This window comes from Orcinus orca, chromosome 21 (assembly GCF_937001465.1).
Source record: "Orcinus orca chromosome 21, mOrcOrc1.1, whole genome shotgun sequence".
NCBI classification, from domain to species: domain Eukaryota; kingdom Metazoa; phylum Chordata; class Mammalia; order Artiodactyla; family Delphinidae; genus Orcinus; species Orcinus orca.
The window spans coordinates 13,607,407-13,625,118 of record NC_064579.1 but is presented as its reverse complement, the minus strand read 5'-3'; the positions used below and the strand labels follow the sequence as shown (position 1 = coordinate 13,625,118).

The 17,712-nt window shown below is 41.8% G+C and overlaps 1 protein-coding gene across 6 annotated transcripts in view; it reads right to left on the bottom strand.

Moving 5' to 3' along the window:
• Positions 1-1,086: 1,086 nt before the first annotated feature.
• Positions 1,087-17,712, bottom strand: part of MFHAS1 (multifunctional ROCO family signaling regulator 1) — a 117,190-nt gene continuing 100,564 nt past the window's right edge. For 3 of the 6 annotated variants that reach the window (XM_049704230.1, XM_049704231.1, XM_004277155.4), the window contains one exon: positions 1,087-3,803. In XM_049704230.1, coding sequence (XP_049560187.1) covers positions 3,770-3,803 — 34 coding nt within the window. In that variant the 3' untranslated portion in view covers positions 1,087-3,769. Of the gene's footprint in view, positions 3,804-5,146; positions 5,237-8,439; positions 8,550-17,712 lie in introns of all 6 variants that reach the window. The other 3 variants (XR_007474583.1, XR_007474582.1, XR_007474584.1) reach the window with 3 other exon arrangements.

The following is a 17,712-nucleotide window of genomic DNA, read 5'->3' as shown; positions in this document are numbered from 1 at the left end:
AATCCCAATCTCCTAATCTCTCATTCCCCGCTCCCCTCGTTTCCCCTTTGGTAACCATAAGTTTGATTCTGAGATCTGTGAGTCTGTTTCTGTTTTGTAAATAAATTCATTTGTATCATTCTTTATTAGATTGCACATATAAGTGATATCATATGATATTTGTCTTTCTCTGTCTCACTTCAATTAGTATGATAATCTCTAGGTCCATCTATGTTGCTGCAAGTGGCATTATTTCGATCTTTTTTATGGCTGAGTAATATTCCATTGTCTATAGATACCACATCTTCTTTATCCATGACTCTGTCGATGGACATTTAGGTTGCTTCCATGTCTTGGCTATTGTAAATAGTGCTGCTGTGAACATTGGGATGCTTTGCTACTCTGGAAAATTCTGATCAGCACGTGGTTTCAGCTTTTCCACTGGCAGAGGGAGACATGGAGTCAGAGCACACAGCGGCCCCACCTACCTTCTCAGGAGTCTCACAATGAGGCCCCTCCTCGTGGAGGGGGCCCTTTCTTCCGTGTCCCCAATGCCCCAGCGCCTCAGGGCAGGGCTCGTCTGCACCAGGTCCTTCCCCAGAGGCTGTTACCTCTGCAAGAAGCAGCCACATGCTTTTCCTTTCCTTATCCTTATCTCAACAGTCCTTTAGAAACAACAACAAACAAACAAACAAAAAGCTGGGGGTGGGTGGGGCGCGAATCAGTACCCAAGGGTCAGCCCCTTCAGCCAGCAAATACAGACCCCACGCCTCCCCCGGGGCAAAGAAAGGCCAGGACAAGGGAACTTGCAAACCAATCATAATTTTATAAGCTTTGATAGGAACATAGATCGCTGAAAAAAGGTTCTGATTTAAGAGACGGTCGATATTCAAGACCTGAATCTCCAGCCTGAAGGTGGAGGCAGAGTATGAAACAGATTCATTCGTTTCCTTCCTGGGAGCTCAGTCCACAACCAGAGCTGCCGCCATCTACCTCCTGTGGCTCAAAAGTGCCTTCAGAACTAAAAATGGAATGTAGTGAGTTCCTAACTGATAAAACCGAAACAAACAAAACCAGACAGAAATAACTCAACTCTGGAAATATAACTGCTTAACCATTTCTTTGTGTTTTTATTAAACTTTTTTTTTTTTTTTAAATTTCTGCCTGGTTATGACAATTAAATAGGAAACCACAATTACAATTCACAAACTGTGGCATGAAAGAGAACACACACCTCATCAGGAATGACACCAAACCCTTTCCATTTTATTCATTCAAGAGTCCAGTGCACAAGTGTGAAATACAAGCACTGTCGTTTTTTCTTGCAAGAGGGAAAAACATTTATTCTGGCAGCACTTTTACAATTCCAGGAAGTGGTTTTGATACCACAAGATGCAGGAATAGAAACCATAACAAACTTGGAGGGCTTTTGTTTGCGAGGCAGGGACGTCTTGGTTGGAAAAGATTCCCCTTGTGCTTACGAATTGCCTGTCAGCCTCCCCGGCTGAGTCTTCCCAGGTGTTGAAAGAGAAAATGGAATTTCCTGCATAAATGAAGAAAATTCCTATAGAGCAGAATGTTTTCTGTATCTCCGACCCTCCCCCAACCGTGAAGCAAGTTCTCAAGCTTTTCTGGAGCTGCTTTTGGTCACATGACCCTCTATCATGATGACCTTTTTGCTAAAATATATGTGACACCAAACTTTCTTCTTATACTGCTTCTCTAGGGTTCAGATGACAGCACAAAACATCACTTGTCCAAAAATAGCAGATATTAAGAATGTGGGCATCTATGTTCATGACAAGAGCACATACTTTGCAGGGTATGTCACCCAAAGGAGCTTTTTTATTTTCATTTAATATGGTCCCCTGGGGAGTTAGCCTGAAGTCATTTACAAGACTTTTCCTGGTCAAAGTCGGTTAATTTGACAGTTCAGGAATTGTTTGTGCCGATTGAAAAAACATTTATGCCCAACAATTCAATGGTCCATAAAGCAATTAAATGTTACCATTCAGTTTACACTTACACACACACACACACGCACAGGAGAACTGTGACAAAAGGATTAAGAAGGTGAATCTCGTGACTGTTCCAAAAGAAAATGCAAATTTGAGGTGTCATATTCAAGTATTAAAATGCAGAACTAGTCTGATCCCATTTGATTTTATGATTATAAGAAGTCATACTTGTTTCACTGAGGTTCTGGAGTTAATAAAGTTACCTCCTGGGGCACAAAATAATCTACAAAAATTATTTGCGATTTTTCACAATGCAGCCACTTGCTTGTTACTTCTTTCAAAAATAAGTGGGGACGTCGTATACTGTGGCATTCCAAGAGTCACTACTTTATAGAAGAAGTAAAAGAATAATACCAGCTGACTCATTTTTCTTGCCTTACAGGGGTGAGAAACAGTTTTACACATTTTCAGTCAACACGCAGAGGAGGCAGATGTAAACAGAGTCAGGCACACTCTTCAAAGAATGTTGTTACTATTGCAGCGGATGCTGTTTGGCCCCGGTGAGGAGAAGAGAGAGCAGTTTGGTTGGTTGGCTTTTTAAGTTTTACCTCGCAGAGATTTTAAAACCAGGGTTTTACTAGTTCTTGGCAGTAGACCATCCAATCAGAGGCTCTGTATTTATAAAATAACCAATGTGGGCTTATGCTCTCCAGTTAGGCAACTCGCTAGCTTTCGGTCTTACACCAGATGTGGAGGCCTTCAGAGTGCTCTACTAAATTTCACAGACTCTTTTCTGGGGGCAGAAAAGAAAGGACTTATTAGCAGAGCTCTTTACATGCTCCAGAACTGACTCCTGATTATCTGAAGCTATTGCAAAACTCTGCTTTTCCTTGGATTTGTGGATCCCTTGATCCCTGTCCCCTGAAGAATCTTAATCCCCAGGCCTCTGTCAGACTATCACCCAGTAACAACTCACAGTCATCACAAAGCCCGGAGCAAGGAAGACTCTGCCCAACACTAGTGATATGTGGGGGCAAAGAAAAGGAAAAATCCTCCTACCCTGCCCAACAGTTTACAGGCAGGGACCTTTATTTAAAAGGACGGACACCGCCTGACCTGAAATGCATGTTCAAAGTTCTTGCTGATTATCGTCAGACTCTATGAACCAACCCTTAATCCATGGGCAGAGAGATAGGTATCTTTTTTTTAATCTGCAAAGAATTAAAGAATAAACAAAAGGTCCTATACTAAAATAAGAAATCAGCCCCATCTTGGCACAGTTCTCATCAGAATATTGCACCCAGTGTGAACTAACTCTAGAAGCTTCAAACTGTATAAATTTAAATGTATTTGCATATTATAAAAATAAAGATAAACATATACATATTTTACACTAGTTACAGAACAGCAATGAATGGTCAGTCGATCTCTCTTTCACATTTAACAGAACTGAAATCTGAGTGCTCTAAATACTGCCACCTGTACTGGAATTATGGCTTATATGTGCACGGAAAATAAAATCCCTGAGAAGCCATTCGACTTTTTTTTTTTTTTCTTCAAGTAGCGCTCTCCTTGGAGGATCACAGTTCTGAGGTTCAGGTTGTAAAACATTTGCTCCACAGTCTCTCTCATCCTCCCCCCCCCCGCCCCGCCCTGCCTCTCCCCACCTTGTCTAGAGGCTAGGTGTGCTTCCTCCCTGAAAGCACCCTGAACACACATGCACTCAAATTCACAGAACACGCCAGGGAGTGTGGAGGGTTTGCCGGGGACAAAAGATGGTCCAGGTGCGTTCTGATGCTCTTTTCTCCATGGAAATTCCACAGCCATAAAAGTCACTGGTTTCTGTGCTTTTCACCAACGTTCTTCCTATGTGGGTAGATGAGAAGAAAGCACAGAAATGAACAAAGGAAATAGGAAACGATATTCTCAATGATAAGAACAGCAAGTCATACTGTTTTTTTTTTTTTGCACCACTGATTTTCATGTCTACTTCTAGAGCTCCGTATAAAATTGTAAATGCAGGCAACCAATGTTCCTACAAAGGAAAGAGGCTTTTTACTAGAAACCTAGTCAAACATTTCTGTCTATGGCATTAAGATCAGACATAAAGAGAAAACTAGATGAATTAGCTATAACTACCTATTCCATTGTAATTTCACAGCTTAACTAGATTTCTGATTAAGAATCCTGAACTCTAAACACAGCACTGCTTCCTTTCAGGAAACACACATAGACACACTAAATAACCCTCTACCAGTAGGAATATATATCAGTACTAAGAAGTGAGAATGAGTGTCTATCTGGACTAAAAAGCATGATTTTACTTATAGACTGCCAAACTAAAAGCTGGAGTTGGATGAAAATAAAATGAAGAAACTGCTGTATCATCAACTAATTAAACCAAGTGGCATTCAATTCAGACAAAAGGGTTAGACGAAAACATGTCAAATGCTCCCATCCCTTATTTTAGCTTTCCTATAATGACACATGACGTGATATTTTTTAAAGTGTTTTGAGAACATTTAATAAAACATACAAAGACATAAAGGGATTATTACCTGCTTCTCCCACCCTCCACCCCACATCTGTCTTAGTGCTGCCTGATTTTTTGGAAACTGATAATTCAGTATCTACCTAAGACATCTCTCTAGCCCACATAAGAACTGGCTGAGCATAATATTAATAACATCACCAAAAATACGCACCTTCCATTTACTAAGTACTTACTATACACTAGGAATCACATCGTTCGCCATGTTGCATTATTTGATTAATCCTAACTCATCACACTCTATCAGGTGAGCTCTGCATTCACCAAGAAAGAAGCTGAGGTTCCAATAGGTTAAATAACTTCCCCGAGAGCACACACCAGTGGGCAGCAGGGCCAGGCCTTTAAAGAGGGTTATTTGACTCCGAAGTATGCTTGACAGCTAAAAGCAAGGCTGGAATATTTGGGGCCCTAGGGGTAGTTTCACATTTCTATGGCACTGAGGCATATGGACTTTTGGAAGGCCTATTAATAGAGTAAACTTCCCAGTAGAGAAGGTTTTGAAAACTGCCTCAGACTCAAGTCATCATAAATCTAAGTGTAAAGAGGATGGCAGTGTGAACACTGAACCCAACTAAGCAGTTAACTCTGGTGACGTGTGAGTTCCAGCTTCATGGGGGGGGGGGAGGTGCTGCGTTATGCTTTTCTCACTGAATCTAACCTTGAGAAATGCAGGCAGCTGTGTCTGGCTGTCTGCTCCCCTGAGCCGCTAGTAAGACTGAGAAACACAAGGATACGTAATCAAGGGCACCTAGAGGGAATATTCCAGTGTTCAAGGGAGAAAAAGGAAAACTGGTTTGAGCGTTTTTCCACGTGGATATCATTTTTCTTGTGTGGGCGCTTAGGGGAAGAGAAGAGCCATGGAATCACCAACCCTCCCCACCTCTCCCTGCTCTTCCATCTCGAACTCGCCCTCATCTGTCAAGATCCACCTCAAATGCTACTTCCTGGAGCTTCTCTTGATTGTCCGGCAGAGTTCTTTCTTCTCTGTGTCCACAGGACTTTGTCGATACACCTGTCGCTGCAGGTATCACATTTTAATTGGAATTAGACATTCGCAAGTTTCTCTGGTTGTGTCTTTGGTTCCCATTCTCCCCAAGGAGGCTATTAGATTCTTGCGGATCTCTATTATTTCTCTACCCTCAACAGTTGGCATAATGCATTGTAGAGGGCAAATACTCAACAAAGATCTGCTGAATGAATAAGGAATAAGATGTGATGAAAAAGTCACAGGCAAAAACAGCCAAGCTACTCTGAGATCATTTCGGTAAGGGGGTGGATGAGAAGTATTAAGGAGATGTGAAGGAAAGAGGGTCTGAGTACAGTTAGAAGGACTGGGGGTGGCTTCTCAGAGGAGGTGACACATGTCCTGAGTCTTAGGGAATATGGGCCTTCATCAGGTAGGAGAGAAGGGGTGGCAGCTAGCTGTGGACCGAGAGCCGGCCAGAGGTCAGGTGTGGCTGCCCCTCCACAGGAAGGGAGTGTCACAAGTCAGAAGGGTGGCTGGGGTCTGCTGGGGAAGCCTTGTGTGTCATGTCCGGGATTTTGAACTTGCACCATAATCACCAGGAAGCCAGTCAAGGCTTTTCAATAGAAAATTGATGGGGTCTGATGTTGAAAAATCAATTGGTTTCAAGGACAAGAAGACTAGCGAGGAGGAGGCCAGGTGAGACTCAATGACAGGGATCTTGGCAGAGACAGGAGGACCTACAGGAAAGCACGGGCCGAAGAGAAAAGTTCCATGGCCAGATTCGCTCATTCAAGACACACGATGAGGTGGGGTAGCAGGTCGCAGTGGAAGGCTGACTGCGCGTGGGAAGAGGGAGCGGGAAGGGTTGAGTGGGCAGACGCGCGGAGACGGGAGGAGGCACGGGCAGTGAAGAGCTCCGGGGCAGGGGACGAGATGTGCGCTGTGGGGCCACGGCACGTCCAAGGGAGCGGCCGGGCGGGACGATGGAAACAGGCCCGCAGCTGAAGGGAGGGGTCAGCTGGGGGGCTCGCCCCAGAATCCCCTCAGGTTTCGGAGCCTGCTCTTCCTGGGACACAGCAAACGCATTCAGCTTATTTAGAAGCTTAGGCTGACGGTGAAGCCACACCCTGTTGTATTGACGTTAAGCCGGTCTTTTCTGTCCTCTGATGCTTTGACCTCTGCGGCCTTGCCCACCGTGGAGAGACTGCCCCTCCCAGGGTCAGCCAGTTAGTGCCCACACGTAGTGAACAACTCAGACGCGAGCGTGCTTCTCATGCAAACCAGCGAGTCCGGAGTCCACACGCCTGACCACCCCGTTGACCAGGCTCTCACACTCCAGGCCACTCTCCACCTGCCCTGATCACACCAGGGCCAGGCTCCAGACAACTCGGGACTGTCTTTGTGCCCCAGAGCCCGCAGAAACTACCCAAACTGGCCCATCCTACATGTGTTCCCCTGCCTTGCCCGTACCTTGCCGCAGAGACCACAGCACAGGCCCCTCCCCTCCGCCTCCTGGCCCACAGGTGCTTCCCCACGCAGCCCCGCCCCCGCCCCAGGGCACAGCGTGCCCCTCCCCGAAGGAACTGTAATAAACTGTCTTTTCTCCGGCAGTCGTTTCCTGATCTGTTGGCCTCATGTATCTCCAATCTTCCATTCCCACAGTATAAGGAGTTTGTCCAGGCACATGGGCACTGGCATCTACAATATGAAAGGAACGATCCCACTCATCTCTTTATCCCAGGAAGATGGGTTTAGGACACTGACGTTTACTAAGTAGCTGCAGGTGGCCTCATAAACAGATCTGCATGTACTTCACCTTGACCCCTTCGTGGTGGTGGAGGGGAAGGTGAGCCAGCATGCTCTCCTGCCTACTCAGCACACACATCTACCTGCCTTGCGCCGGTACCTCAATTAATAAGCAACACAGTCCTAGGTAAGTCAGTGAGTGGATTTTACTCTAGCATTTATATTTGGATTTTGAAATTTTGTTTTCTATTATTACCTTTATATGTTATGCATGGTGTACACACTAATATTTCTGATAGAAATAACAGCAACTGGATTTATTGAGCGCTACTTAATCTGTGTAAGGAATAATGCTAAATGCTTCCCCTGAAACTGTCTCCAAATGCACAGAACGAGCTCAGGAGATAGTGCTGCTGTGATCTGCACCTGTCACAGCGCTAACACATAGCCGGATTCAAACTCAGAGGGCATAACTGCAGAGCCTGTCAAACTGCCTTGAGAAAATAAATACCAACACTGCTTTTAAAAAGCTGTTTGCTGGGACTTCCCTGGTGGCGCAGTGGTTAAGAATCCACCTTGCCAATGCAGGGGACACGGGTTCGAGCCCTGGTCCGGGAAGATCCCACGTGCTGTGGAGCAACTAAGCCCTTGCACCACAACTACTGAGCCTGTGTTCTAGAGCCCACGAGCCACAACTACTGAGCCCGTTTGCTGCAACTACTGAAGCCCGTGCACCTAGAGCCTGTGCTCTGCAACAAGAGAAGCCACCGCAATGAGAAGCCAGTGCACCGCTCGCCACAACCAGAGAAAAGCCCTCACGCAGCAACAAAGACCCAACGCAGCCAGTAAATAAATAAATAGTCAATTAGCTACAAAGTGGGAAACAGGATTTTTAAAAAATGGTTTGCTGTGTTAATCAGCTTGAGCTTTTCCTGATGTTATATTCTTGCGTTACATTAGAATGAGTTTTTTAAAATGACTTTTTTCCAAAAAGGATCTAAGGTGACTGATATATGCATTATAGTAAATTAGGCAAAAGAATTGAGCAGTTTTCTTATTTTTAATTCTCCAATATGTCTTGAGTCTGGATAAGTAAAAGATTTGTAATCTTAAAATGTCCTGCTGTATGGAATCTCTCCATCCCAAGCCCATCCTCCCCCTTTTTTCCCCTAAACTCTCCAAGTCCTTAGGAGGCCCTTACCTATTTAAGAAACCCTCTCTGCTTCCCAGAGACTTACCCTTAAAAATTGGTGCTCCTAAAGTCACAGATTGGGTACAGTAAAAATGATGGCATAAGGGAAAGAAGACTATCTTTTCCACTTAATTGTCCAAGAAAGTATGGAGATACCTAAGCAGAGAGGGAACAAATTCCAGTATCAATGTGGCTGCTGGGAGACTAAATAATCAAAGAAACACTATTCCTCCCAGTTGTGAAAGCAACAAGGCAAGGAGCCCTCTTACTCCTTACAAAGAACAAAACAAATCAGTGCAAATCATTGTGATACACCCCACAGGCAACCTCCACATTTAAGCCTCCTTTCCTTCTGAAATTCCATCCCATCCCCACCCTTCATGTTTTACACTTCTGAGATCAGTGAAAAATTCTCCATTGTGATTCAGCCAAATTCATCCATTCCTTAAAAAAAAGGTTTTTTAATCGAGTCCTTACGAATCTGAGTGCAGTTAAACATACTCTGCCTATTTATTTGGTGAGGTAAAGGCCACAGAATCTTCATCCTACTTTTTACAAAAGGCTTAGTTGGTCTTAAATATCCTTATGTCATAACAATGTAACTGCCAAAATTCCTATGCAAAGTAATCACTATGGGTTTGAGAATACTTGCAAACAGTAAGTAGCTGGAATCTTACTTGAATTGGAACTCTATAGTATATACGCAATAATCCAAGTTTGAAATGCAGTGTGAGCCTTGTCCTTTATTATCGGTAATACTTTCTGGAAAGGAGAAAGCTTTGCCCAGCAATTTTCAAACCAGCCCATTTTTTCTAATTCTGTAACACATGACCTGCCAAAATCAGAATTTGCTTCCTTCTTCAGTTCCACCACTCCACAGACAGATAGGGTAGCACCACAAAAGAAATGGCAACTGCCGGAAGATAAAAATGATACTTTTCTGTTTCCTGCATGTTCAAGGACCAGTCCGTTAAGAAGCCACATGGGAGTGTAAGCTGCATTCCAGTGTGTCTTTTAAAAAAATGTTTATATTGGACCATAGGTGATTTACAGTGTTGGGTTAGTTTCAGGTGTACAGCAAAGTGAAACTGTTATACATATGCATATACCCACTCTGTTTTAGATTCTTTCCCCATACAGACCAAGAGAGAGTATTGAATAGAGTTCCCTGTGCTATACAGTAGGTCCTTGTTGGTTATCTATTTTAAATATAGTAGTGTGTATATGTCGACCCCAATCTCCCAATTTATCCCTCCCACCCACCTTTCCCCTTTGGTAACCGTAAGTTTGGTTTCTATGTCTGTGAGTCTGTTTCTGTTTCGTAAATAAGTTCATTTGTGTCATTTTTTAAAGATTCCACATATAAGTGACATCATGTATTTGTCTTTGTCTGACTTCACTTAATATGATAAACTCCAGGTCCCTCCATGTTGCTGCAAAGGGCATTATTTCATTCTTTTTAATGGCTGAGTAATATTCCATTGTATATATGTAGCACATCTTCTTTGTTCATTCATCTGTTGATGGACATTTAGTTTGCTTCCATGGCTTGGCTATAGTATACAGCACTGCAACATTGTGGTGCACGTATCCTTCTGAACCATGGTTTTCTCCAGATATATGCCCAGGAGTGGGATTGCTGGGTCATATGGTAGCTCTTTTTAGTTTTTTAAGGAAACTTCATACTGTTGTCCATAGTGGCTGTACCAATTTACATTCCTACCAACAGTGCAGGAGGGTTCCCTTTTCTCCACACCTTCTCCAGCATTTATTGTTCGTAGACTTGTTAATGATGGCCATATTCTGACTGGTGTGAGGTGATATCTCGTTATAGTTTTGATGTGCATTTCTCTAATAATTAGTGATGTTGAGCATCTTTTCATGTGCCTCTTGGTCATCTGTATGTCTTCTTTGAAGAAATGTCGGTTTAGGTTTTCTGCCCATTTTTTGATTGGGTTGTTGTTTCTTTTGATATTGAGCCACATGAGTTATTTGTAAATTTTGGAGATTAATCACTTGTTGGTCATATCGTTTGCAAATATTTTCTCCCATTCTGTGGGGTTTCTTTTCGTTTTGTTTATGGTTTCCTTTGCTGTGATAAAGCATTTAAGTTTAATTAGGTTCCATTTGTTTATTTTTATTTTCATTACTCTAGGAGGTGGATCCAAAAAGATATTGCTACGATTTATGTCAAAGAGTGTTCTGCCTATGTTTTCCTCTAAGAGTTTTATAGTATCCAGCCTTACATTTAGGTCTTTAATCCATTTTGGGTTTATTTTTGTGTATGGTGTTCGAGAATGTTTTAATTTCATTCTTTTACATGTAGCTGTCCAGTTTTCCCAGCACCACTTATTGAAGAGACTGTCTTTTCTGTATTGTGTAGTCTTGTCTCTTCTGTCATAGATTAATTGACCATAGGTGTGTGGTTTTATTTCTGGGCTTTCTATCCTGTTCCATTGATCTGTATTTCTGTTTCAGCACCAGCACCATACTGTTTTGATTACTGTAGCTTTGTAGTATAATCTGAAGTCAGGGAACTGATTCCTCCAGCTCTGTTTTTCTTTCTCAGGATTGCTTTGGCTATTTGGGGCCTTTTGTGTTTCCATACAGTTTGTAAAATTTTTTGTTCTAATTCCGTGAAAAATGCCATTGGTAATTTGATAGGGATTGCATTGAATCTGTAGATTGCTTTGGGTGGTACAGTCATTTTGATAATATTGATTCTTCCAATCCAATAACATGGTATATCTCTCCATCTGTTTGTGTCTTCTTTGATTTATTTCATCAGTGTCTTATAGTTTTCTGAGTACAGGTCTTTTGCCTCCTTAGGTAGGTTTATTCCTAGGTATTTTATTCTTTTTGATGGGATGATAAATGAGATTTTTCCGTTAATTTCTCTTTCTGATCTTTTGTTGTTAGTGTATAGGAATGCAAGAGATTTCTGTGTATTTCATGCAACTTTACCAAATTCATTGATGAGCTCTAGTAGTTTTCTAGTAGCATCTTTAGGATTTTCTATGTAGTATCATGGTGTATCGATCATGGTATATGATCCTTTTAATGCATTGTTGGATTCGGTTTGCTAGTGTTTTGTTGAGGATTTTTGTGTCTATGTTCATCAGTGATATTGGCTTGTAATTTTCTCTTTTTTTGTGGTATCTTTATCTGGTTTTGGTATCAGGGTGATAGTGGCCTCATAGAATGAGTTTGGGAGTGTTCCTTCCTCTGCAAGTTTTTGGAAGAGTTTTGGAAGGATAAGTGTTAACTCTTCTCTAAATGTTTGATAGAATTCACCTGTGAGGCCATCAGGTCCTGGAATGTTTGTTGGGACTTTTTCGATCAGTTTCAACTTCAGTACTTGTGATTGGTCTGTTCATATTTTCTTTTTCTTCCTGGTTCAGTCTTGGGAGATTGTATCTTTCTAAGAATTTGTCCATTTCTTCCAGATTGTCCATTTTATTGGCATGTAGTTGCTTGTAGTAGTCTCTTATGATCCTTTGTATTTCTGTGGTGTCAGCTGTAACATCTCCTTTTTCATTTCTAATTTTATTGATTTGAGTTTCTCTGCCTTTTTTTATCAATTTTGTTTAGGTTTATCAATTTTATCTTTTCAAAGAACCAGCTTTTAGTTTCACTGGTTTTTATTTATTTTTTCCACTGTTTTCTTTTCAATTGTGTTCTTCCTCTCTATTTCATTTATTTCTGCTCTGATTTTTATGATCTCTTTCCTTCTGCTAACTTTGGGTTTTGTTTGTTCTTTCTTTGGCTGCCTTAGGTGTAAGGTTAGGTTGTTTGAGATTTTTCTTGTTTTCTGAGATTGTAAGATTGTAAGATTCTGAGATTGAGTAAGATTGTATTGCAATAAACTTCCCTCTTAGAACTGCTTTTGCTGTGCCCCATAGGTTTTGGATTGTCATGCTTTTGTTGTCATTTGTCTCTAGGTATTTTTTTGATTTTGTCTTTGATTTCTTCAGTGATCCATTGGTTGTTTAGTATCATATTGTTTAGCCTCCACGTATTTGTGCTTTTTACAGTTTTTTCCTTGTAGTTGATTTCTAACCTCATTGTGTTTGGAAAAGATGCTTGATATGATTTCAGTTTTCTTAAATTTACAGAGGCTTGATTTGTGGCCCAGCATATGATCAATCCTCAAGAATGTTCCATGTGCACTGGAAAAGAATGTGTATTCTGCTGCATTTGGATGGATATAAATATCAATAAGTCTATCTGGTCTAATGTGTCATTTAAGGCCTGTGTTTCCTTACTGATTTTCTGTCTGGATGATCTGTCCATTGATGAAAGTGGTGTGTTAAAATCTGCCACTATTATTGTGTTACTGTTGATTTCTCTTTTTATGGCTGTTAGTATTTGCCTTATATATTGAGGTGCTCCTATGCTGCGTGCGTTTATATTTACAATTGTTATATCTTCTTTTTGGATTGATCCCTTCATCATTATGTGGTGTCCTTCTTTGTCTCTTGGAACAGTTTTTATTTTAAAGTCTATTTTGTTTGATATGAGCATTGCTACTCCAGCTTTCTTTTGATTTCCATTTGCCTTTTTCATTCCCCTCACTTTCAGTCTGTATGTGTCCCTAGATCTGAAGTGGGTCACTTGTAGACAGCATATATACAGGTCTTGTTTTTGTATCTATTCAGCCAGTCCATGTCTTTTGGTTGGAGCATTTAGTCTGTTTACGTTTAAGGCAATTATTGATATGTAGGTTCTTATTGCCATTTTATTAATTGTTTTGGGTTTGTTTTTGTAGGTCTTTTTTCTTTCCTCTTTTGTTCTCTTCTCTTGTGATTTGATGACTAACTTTACTGTTGTGTTTGGATTCCTTATTCTTTTTTGTGTGTGCATCTATTGTAGATTTTTGGTTTGTGGTTACTATGAGGTTTTAATACAGCAATCTATATAAAAACAGGATTGTTTTAAGTTGCTGGTCTTTTAATTTCAAATGCATTTCTGATATCCTGCATTTGTATTCTCTTTTCACGACTGCTGGCTTTCATATCATTTTGTGTGTGGATGACTTGCTACCTTTACTGTAATGTTTGCCTTTACCAGTGAGATTTTCCATTTGTAATTTTCTTGTTTCTAGTTGTGGCCTTTTCTTTTCCACTTAGAGAAGTTCCTTTAGCATTTGTTGCAAAGCTGGTCTGGTGGTGCTGAAATCTCTTAGCTTTTGCTTGTCTGTAAAGCTTCTGATTTCTACGTCAAATCTGAATGAGAGCCTTGCTGGATAGAGTATTCCTGGTTGTAGGTTCTTCCCTTTCATCACTTTAAATATATCATGCCATTCCCTTCTGGCCTGCAGTTTCTGCTGAGAAATCAGCTGATTACCTATGGGAATTCCCTTATATGTTTTGTTGCTTTTCCCTTGTTGCTTTTAATTTTTTCTCTTTGTCTTTAATTTTTGTCAGTTTGGTTACTATGTGCCTTTGTGTGTTCCTCCTTGGGTTTATGCTGCCTGGGACTCTCTGTGCTTCCTGGACTTGGGTGACTGTTTCCTTTCCCATGTTAGGGAAGTTTTCAGCTACTATCTCCTTAGATATTTTCTCAGGTCCTTTCTCTCTCTCTTCTCCTTCTGGGACCCCTATAATGTGAGTGTTGGTGTGTTTAATGGTGTCCCAGAGTTCTCTTAGATTGTCCTTATTTCTTTTCACTCTTTTTTCTTTATTCTTGTCCACAGCAGTGATTTCCACCATTCTGTCTTCCAGCTCACTTATCTGTTCTTCTGCCTCATTTGTTCTATTGATTCTTTCTAGTGTATTTTTCATTTCAGTTATTGTATTGTTCATCTATGTTTGTTTGTTATTTAGATCTTCTAGCTCTTTGTTAAACATTTCTTGTATCTTCTCGACGTATGCTTCCGTTCTTTTTCCAAGATCTTGGATCATCTTTACTATCATTACTCTGAATTCTTTTTCAGTTAGGTTGCCTATCTCCAATTCACTTAGTTGTTCTTTTGAGGTTTTATCTTGTTCCTTCGTCTGGGACATATTCTTCTGCTGGCTCATTTTGTCTAACTTTCTGTCACTGTGGTTTCCATTCCATAGGCTGCAGAGTTGTACTTCTTCTTGGCTTCTGGTGTCTGCCCCCTGGTGGATGAGACTGATCTAAGGGGCTTGTGCAGGCTTCCTGGTGGGAGGGACTAGTTTCTGCCCACTTGTGGGTGGAGCTGGGTCTTGTCCCTCTGGTGGGCAGGGCCCTGTCAAGGGGTGTGTTTAGTGGGCAGCTGTGGGCTCAGGAAGACTTGAGGCAGCCTGTCTGCTGATGGGTGGGGCTGTGTTCCCACCCTGATGCTTGTCTGACCTGAGGCCTCCCAGCACTGGAGCCTACAGGCTGGTGGCTGGGGCCAGGTCTTGGTGAGAAAATGGCAGCCTCCAGGAGGACTTGCACCAATGAGTACTCCCCAGAACTACCGCCACCAGTGTCTTTGTCCCCACAGTGAGGCAAAGTCGTCCCCCCTCCCCCCACCAGTAGGAGACCCTCCAATACCAGCAGATAGGTTTGGCCCAGGCTCTTGTGAGGTGACTGCTTTTTCCCCTGGGTCCTAGTGCCCATGAGGCCTTGTGTGCACTCTCCAGGACTGGAGTTTCTGTTTCCCCCAGTCCTGTGGAATTCCTGTGATCAAATCCCACTGGCCTTCAAAGCCAGATGCTCTGGGGGCTCCTCCTCCTGAAACCAGACCCCCAGGCTGGGGAGCCTGATGTGGGGTTCAGAACTCTCACTCCTGTGGGAGAACCTCTATGATACAGTTATTTTCCAGTTGGTGGTTTGCCCACCTGGCCGGTATGGGATTTGATTTTATCGTGATTGCACAGCTCCTACTGTGCTGTTGTGGTTTCTTCTGTCTTTGGATGTAGGATCTTTTTTGGTAGGTTCCATCATTTTTTTATTGATAGTTGTTCAGTAGTTAGTTGGGATTTTGTTGTTGTTCATGAGAGGCGGTGAGCTCACGTCCTTCTACTCTGCCATCTTGTCCCCACCCACTGTATGTATCTCCAGTATTTCTTAAGGTAGAACATTTTCATAGCTAACCTTCTGAATCATGTCTTTTAAATGAAAATCAGTAGACAAATTGAGTCAAGTGGCAGTTTTTCAGAATATATATTTTAATTGGTAAAGGAGGAAAATCTCTTTGGAAATGAGAAAGAAATAGTCCGTAAGTTATCTACAAATGAGAGGCAAATAGCAAGCTGCAATTTGTCCAAAGAAGTTCACACTTCCCTTCTGAGCTGGAATTTTAAAGTGTCTCAACCTGTAAAGCAACAGGATGAGACAGGAATTCACAAATAATTTTTTAATGAAAAAAAAAATCCTTCTATTGTACTTGCCTTGCTTTTCCCACTGAAAGTATATTTTTGCCCTTTATGATCCCTGAAGTCCAAGGCTCAGTATCCCTGTCTATATTAAAGGTCAGTTAGGCTGCCGCTCAGAAGTTCTGAACGATAAATACGTGACAGATGGATGTGTTAATTAACTACATGGTGGGAATCCTTTCACAGTGCATACGGATATCAAATTACCACAGTGTACACTTCAAATATCTTATCTGTCAATTACATCCCAATAAAGCTAAAAAAAGGAAGATCAGTGGGTGCCAAGGGTTAAGAGGGAAGAGGGGAGGGAGGGATAAAGAGGGGGAATGCAGAGGATTTTTTAGGGCAATGAAAATATTGTATAAGATACTGTAATGGTAGATACATGTCATTCTGTATTTGTCCAAACCCATGAAACGTACAACATCAAGTGTGAACCCTAATGTAAAGCGTGGGCTTCGGGTGATAACAAGGTGTCAGTGTAGGTTCATCACCTGTGACAAATGTTCTAGTCTGGTTGGGGAGGCTGTGTGTGGCCAGGGCAGGGGGTAGATGGGGTCTTTCTGTACCTTCTGCTTGATTTTACTGTGAACCTAAACCTGCTCTTAACAACTAAGTCTTTGTTTTTAAAAATTGCTACCTATACTTTAGGTATAGGTAGAGTTCTGAAGGAGGCTGATTTCCCTCCAAGAAACTCCATTTCCCTTCTACTGTTCAGTAAACAGGGGGCTGGCAGCAGGGGTACACATCACTCCACTGCCTTCAGACTGCACTGGGCCAAGGATAACAAGTGTTTGTACGAATTTCCTTAAAACTCACAAATCTGTTTAATACCAACACACCAGGGAGCAAAACCATTCCTGAAAGTGGCACTAAAAATTATTTATTTTCTGCATGGAACTAGGTATTGTATTAGACACAGTGACTGCAGGTGGGCATGGGCATGAAATTTCTCTTTGATGAAAATGTTCTAAAATGAGATTGTGGTGACAGCTGCACAACTCTGTAAATATAGGAACCATCACTGAATGGGTAAGTTTGATGGTATGAAGGTATACCAAAGCTTTAAAAAAATGTTTATCAGACAGAATCCATGTCCTTAAGGAGGTCAGAATTTTTCAAAGCAACCCAGCAAATCTGCTACTAGACGAATTTTCATCTCATCTCCAAGGCAAATATCCTTGAAAATCAGCCCAGGATTGCCAAAGTATGGAAATGACTCGTATTTCTATCTGATATCAGCCAAGGGACCAAGAAGTCACTCAGTTGATACGTTTCTCCTTGGAGAGCGAGGTGCCGAAGGCCAGGCATTTCATTCACTTCATGTAACCTCTTCCCCGTGGAACGCTGGCAGAGACTTCACCATCATCCAAGGTGAATTAGGAGAATAAGTCGCTTTTTTAAAAAAAAAAATCACTACTTGCTCTTTATTCTCTGTCTGTAGGTGAATAACACACCTCGAAATTTTAAAAAATGAGAAATAGAGAAGCTTGGAATTCATAAGGAAGATCCAATCAAATAACAGTCATCAATGGTTTTTCCTTATAAAGCTCATAGTAGCACCATTATTTTACACATGGTCAAAGGCAGGCCGTTAATGACAAGTCTCATTTGACCTATAAAGGAGAGTGGTAAACTGGTCAACGAAGAGCTTGGGACGCCTTTTTAAAACCACTGTAAGATCTGGATCAATGACCTAAGAGTAGGGTGATTATTCTGGTTTTCCTGGGATGGCTCTGGTTGCCGCCTATCGTCCTGGCAGAATTATTAAGACTTCTCCTGAAGATGAGACTCACTGGCCTGGGAGCCCTGGAGGGGATCTCAACGAGCAGAATGTCTGGCACACACATGACAATCATCTGAGTGACTCGTTTTCTTAAAGACTAGTGCCTGGCCCTGGAAATTCTGATACACACGTGCCTGATGAAGAAAGTCTGATCTTGACCATCGACCTACATTTTAGAGGAGGAGAGAGCAGTAAAAGGTCACTC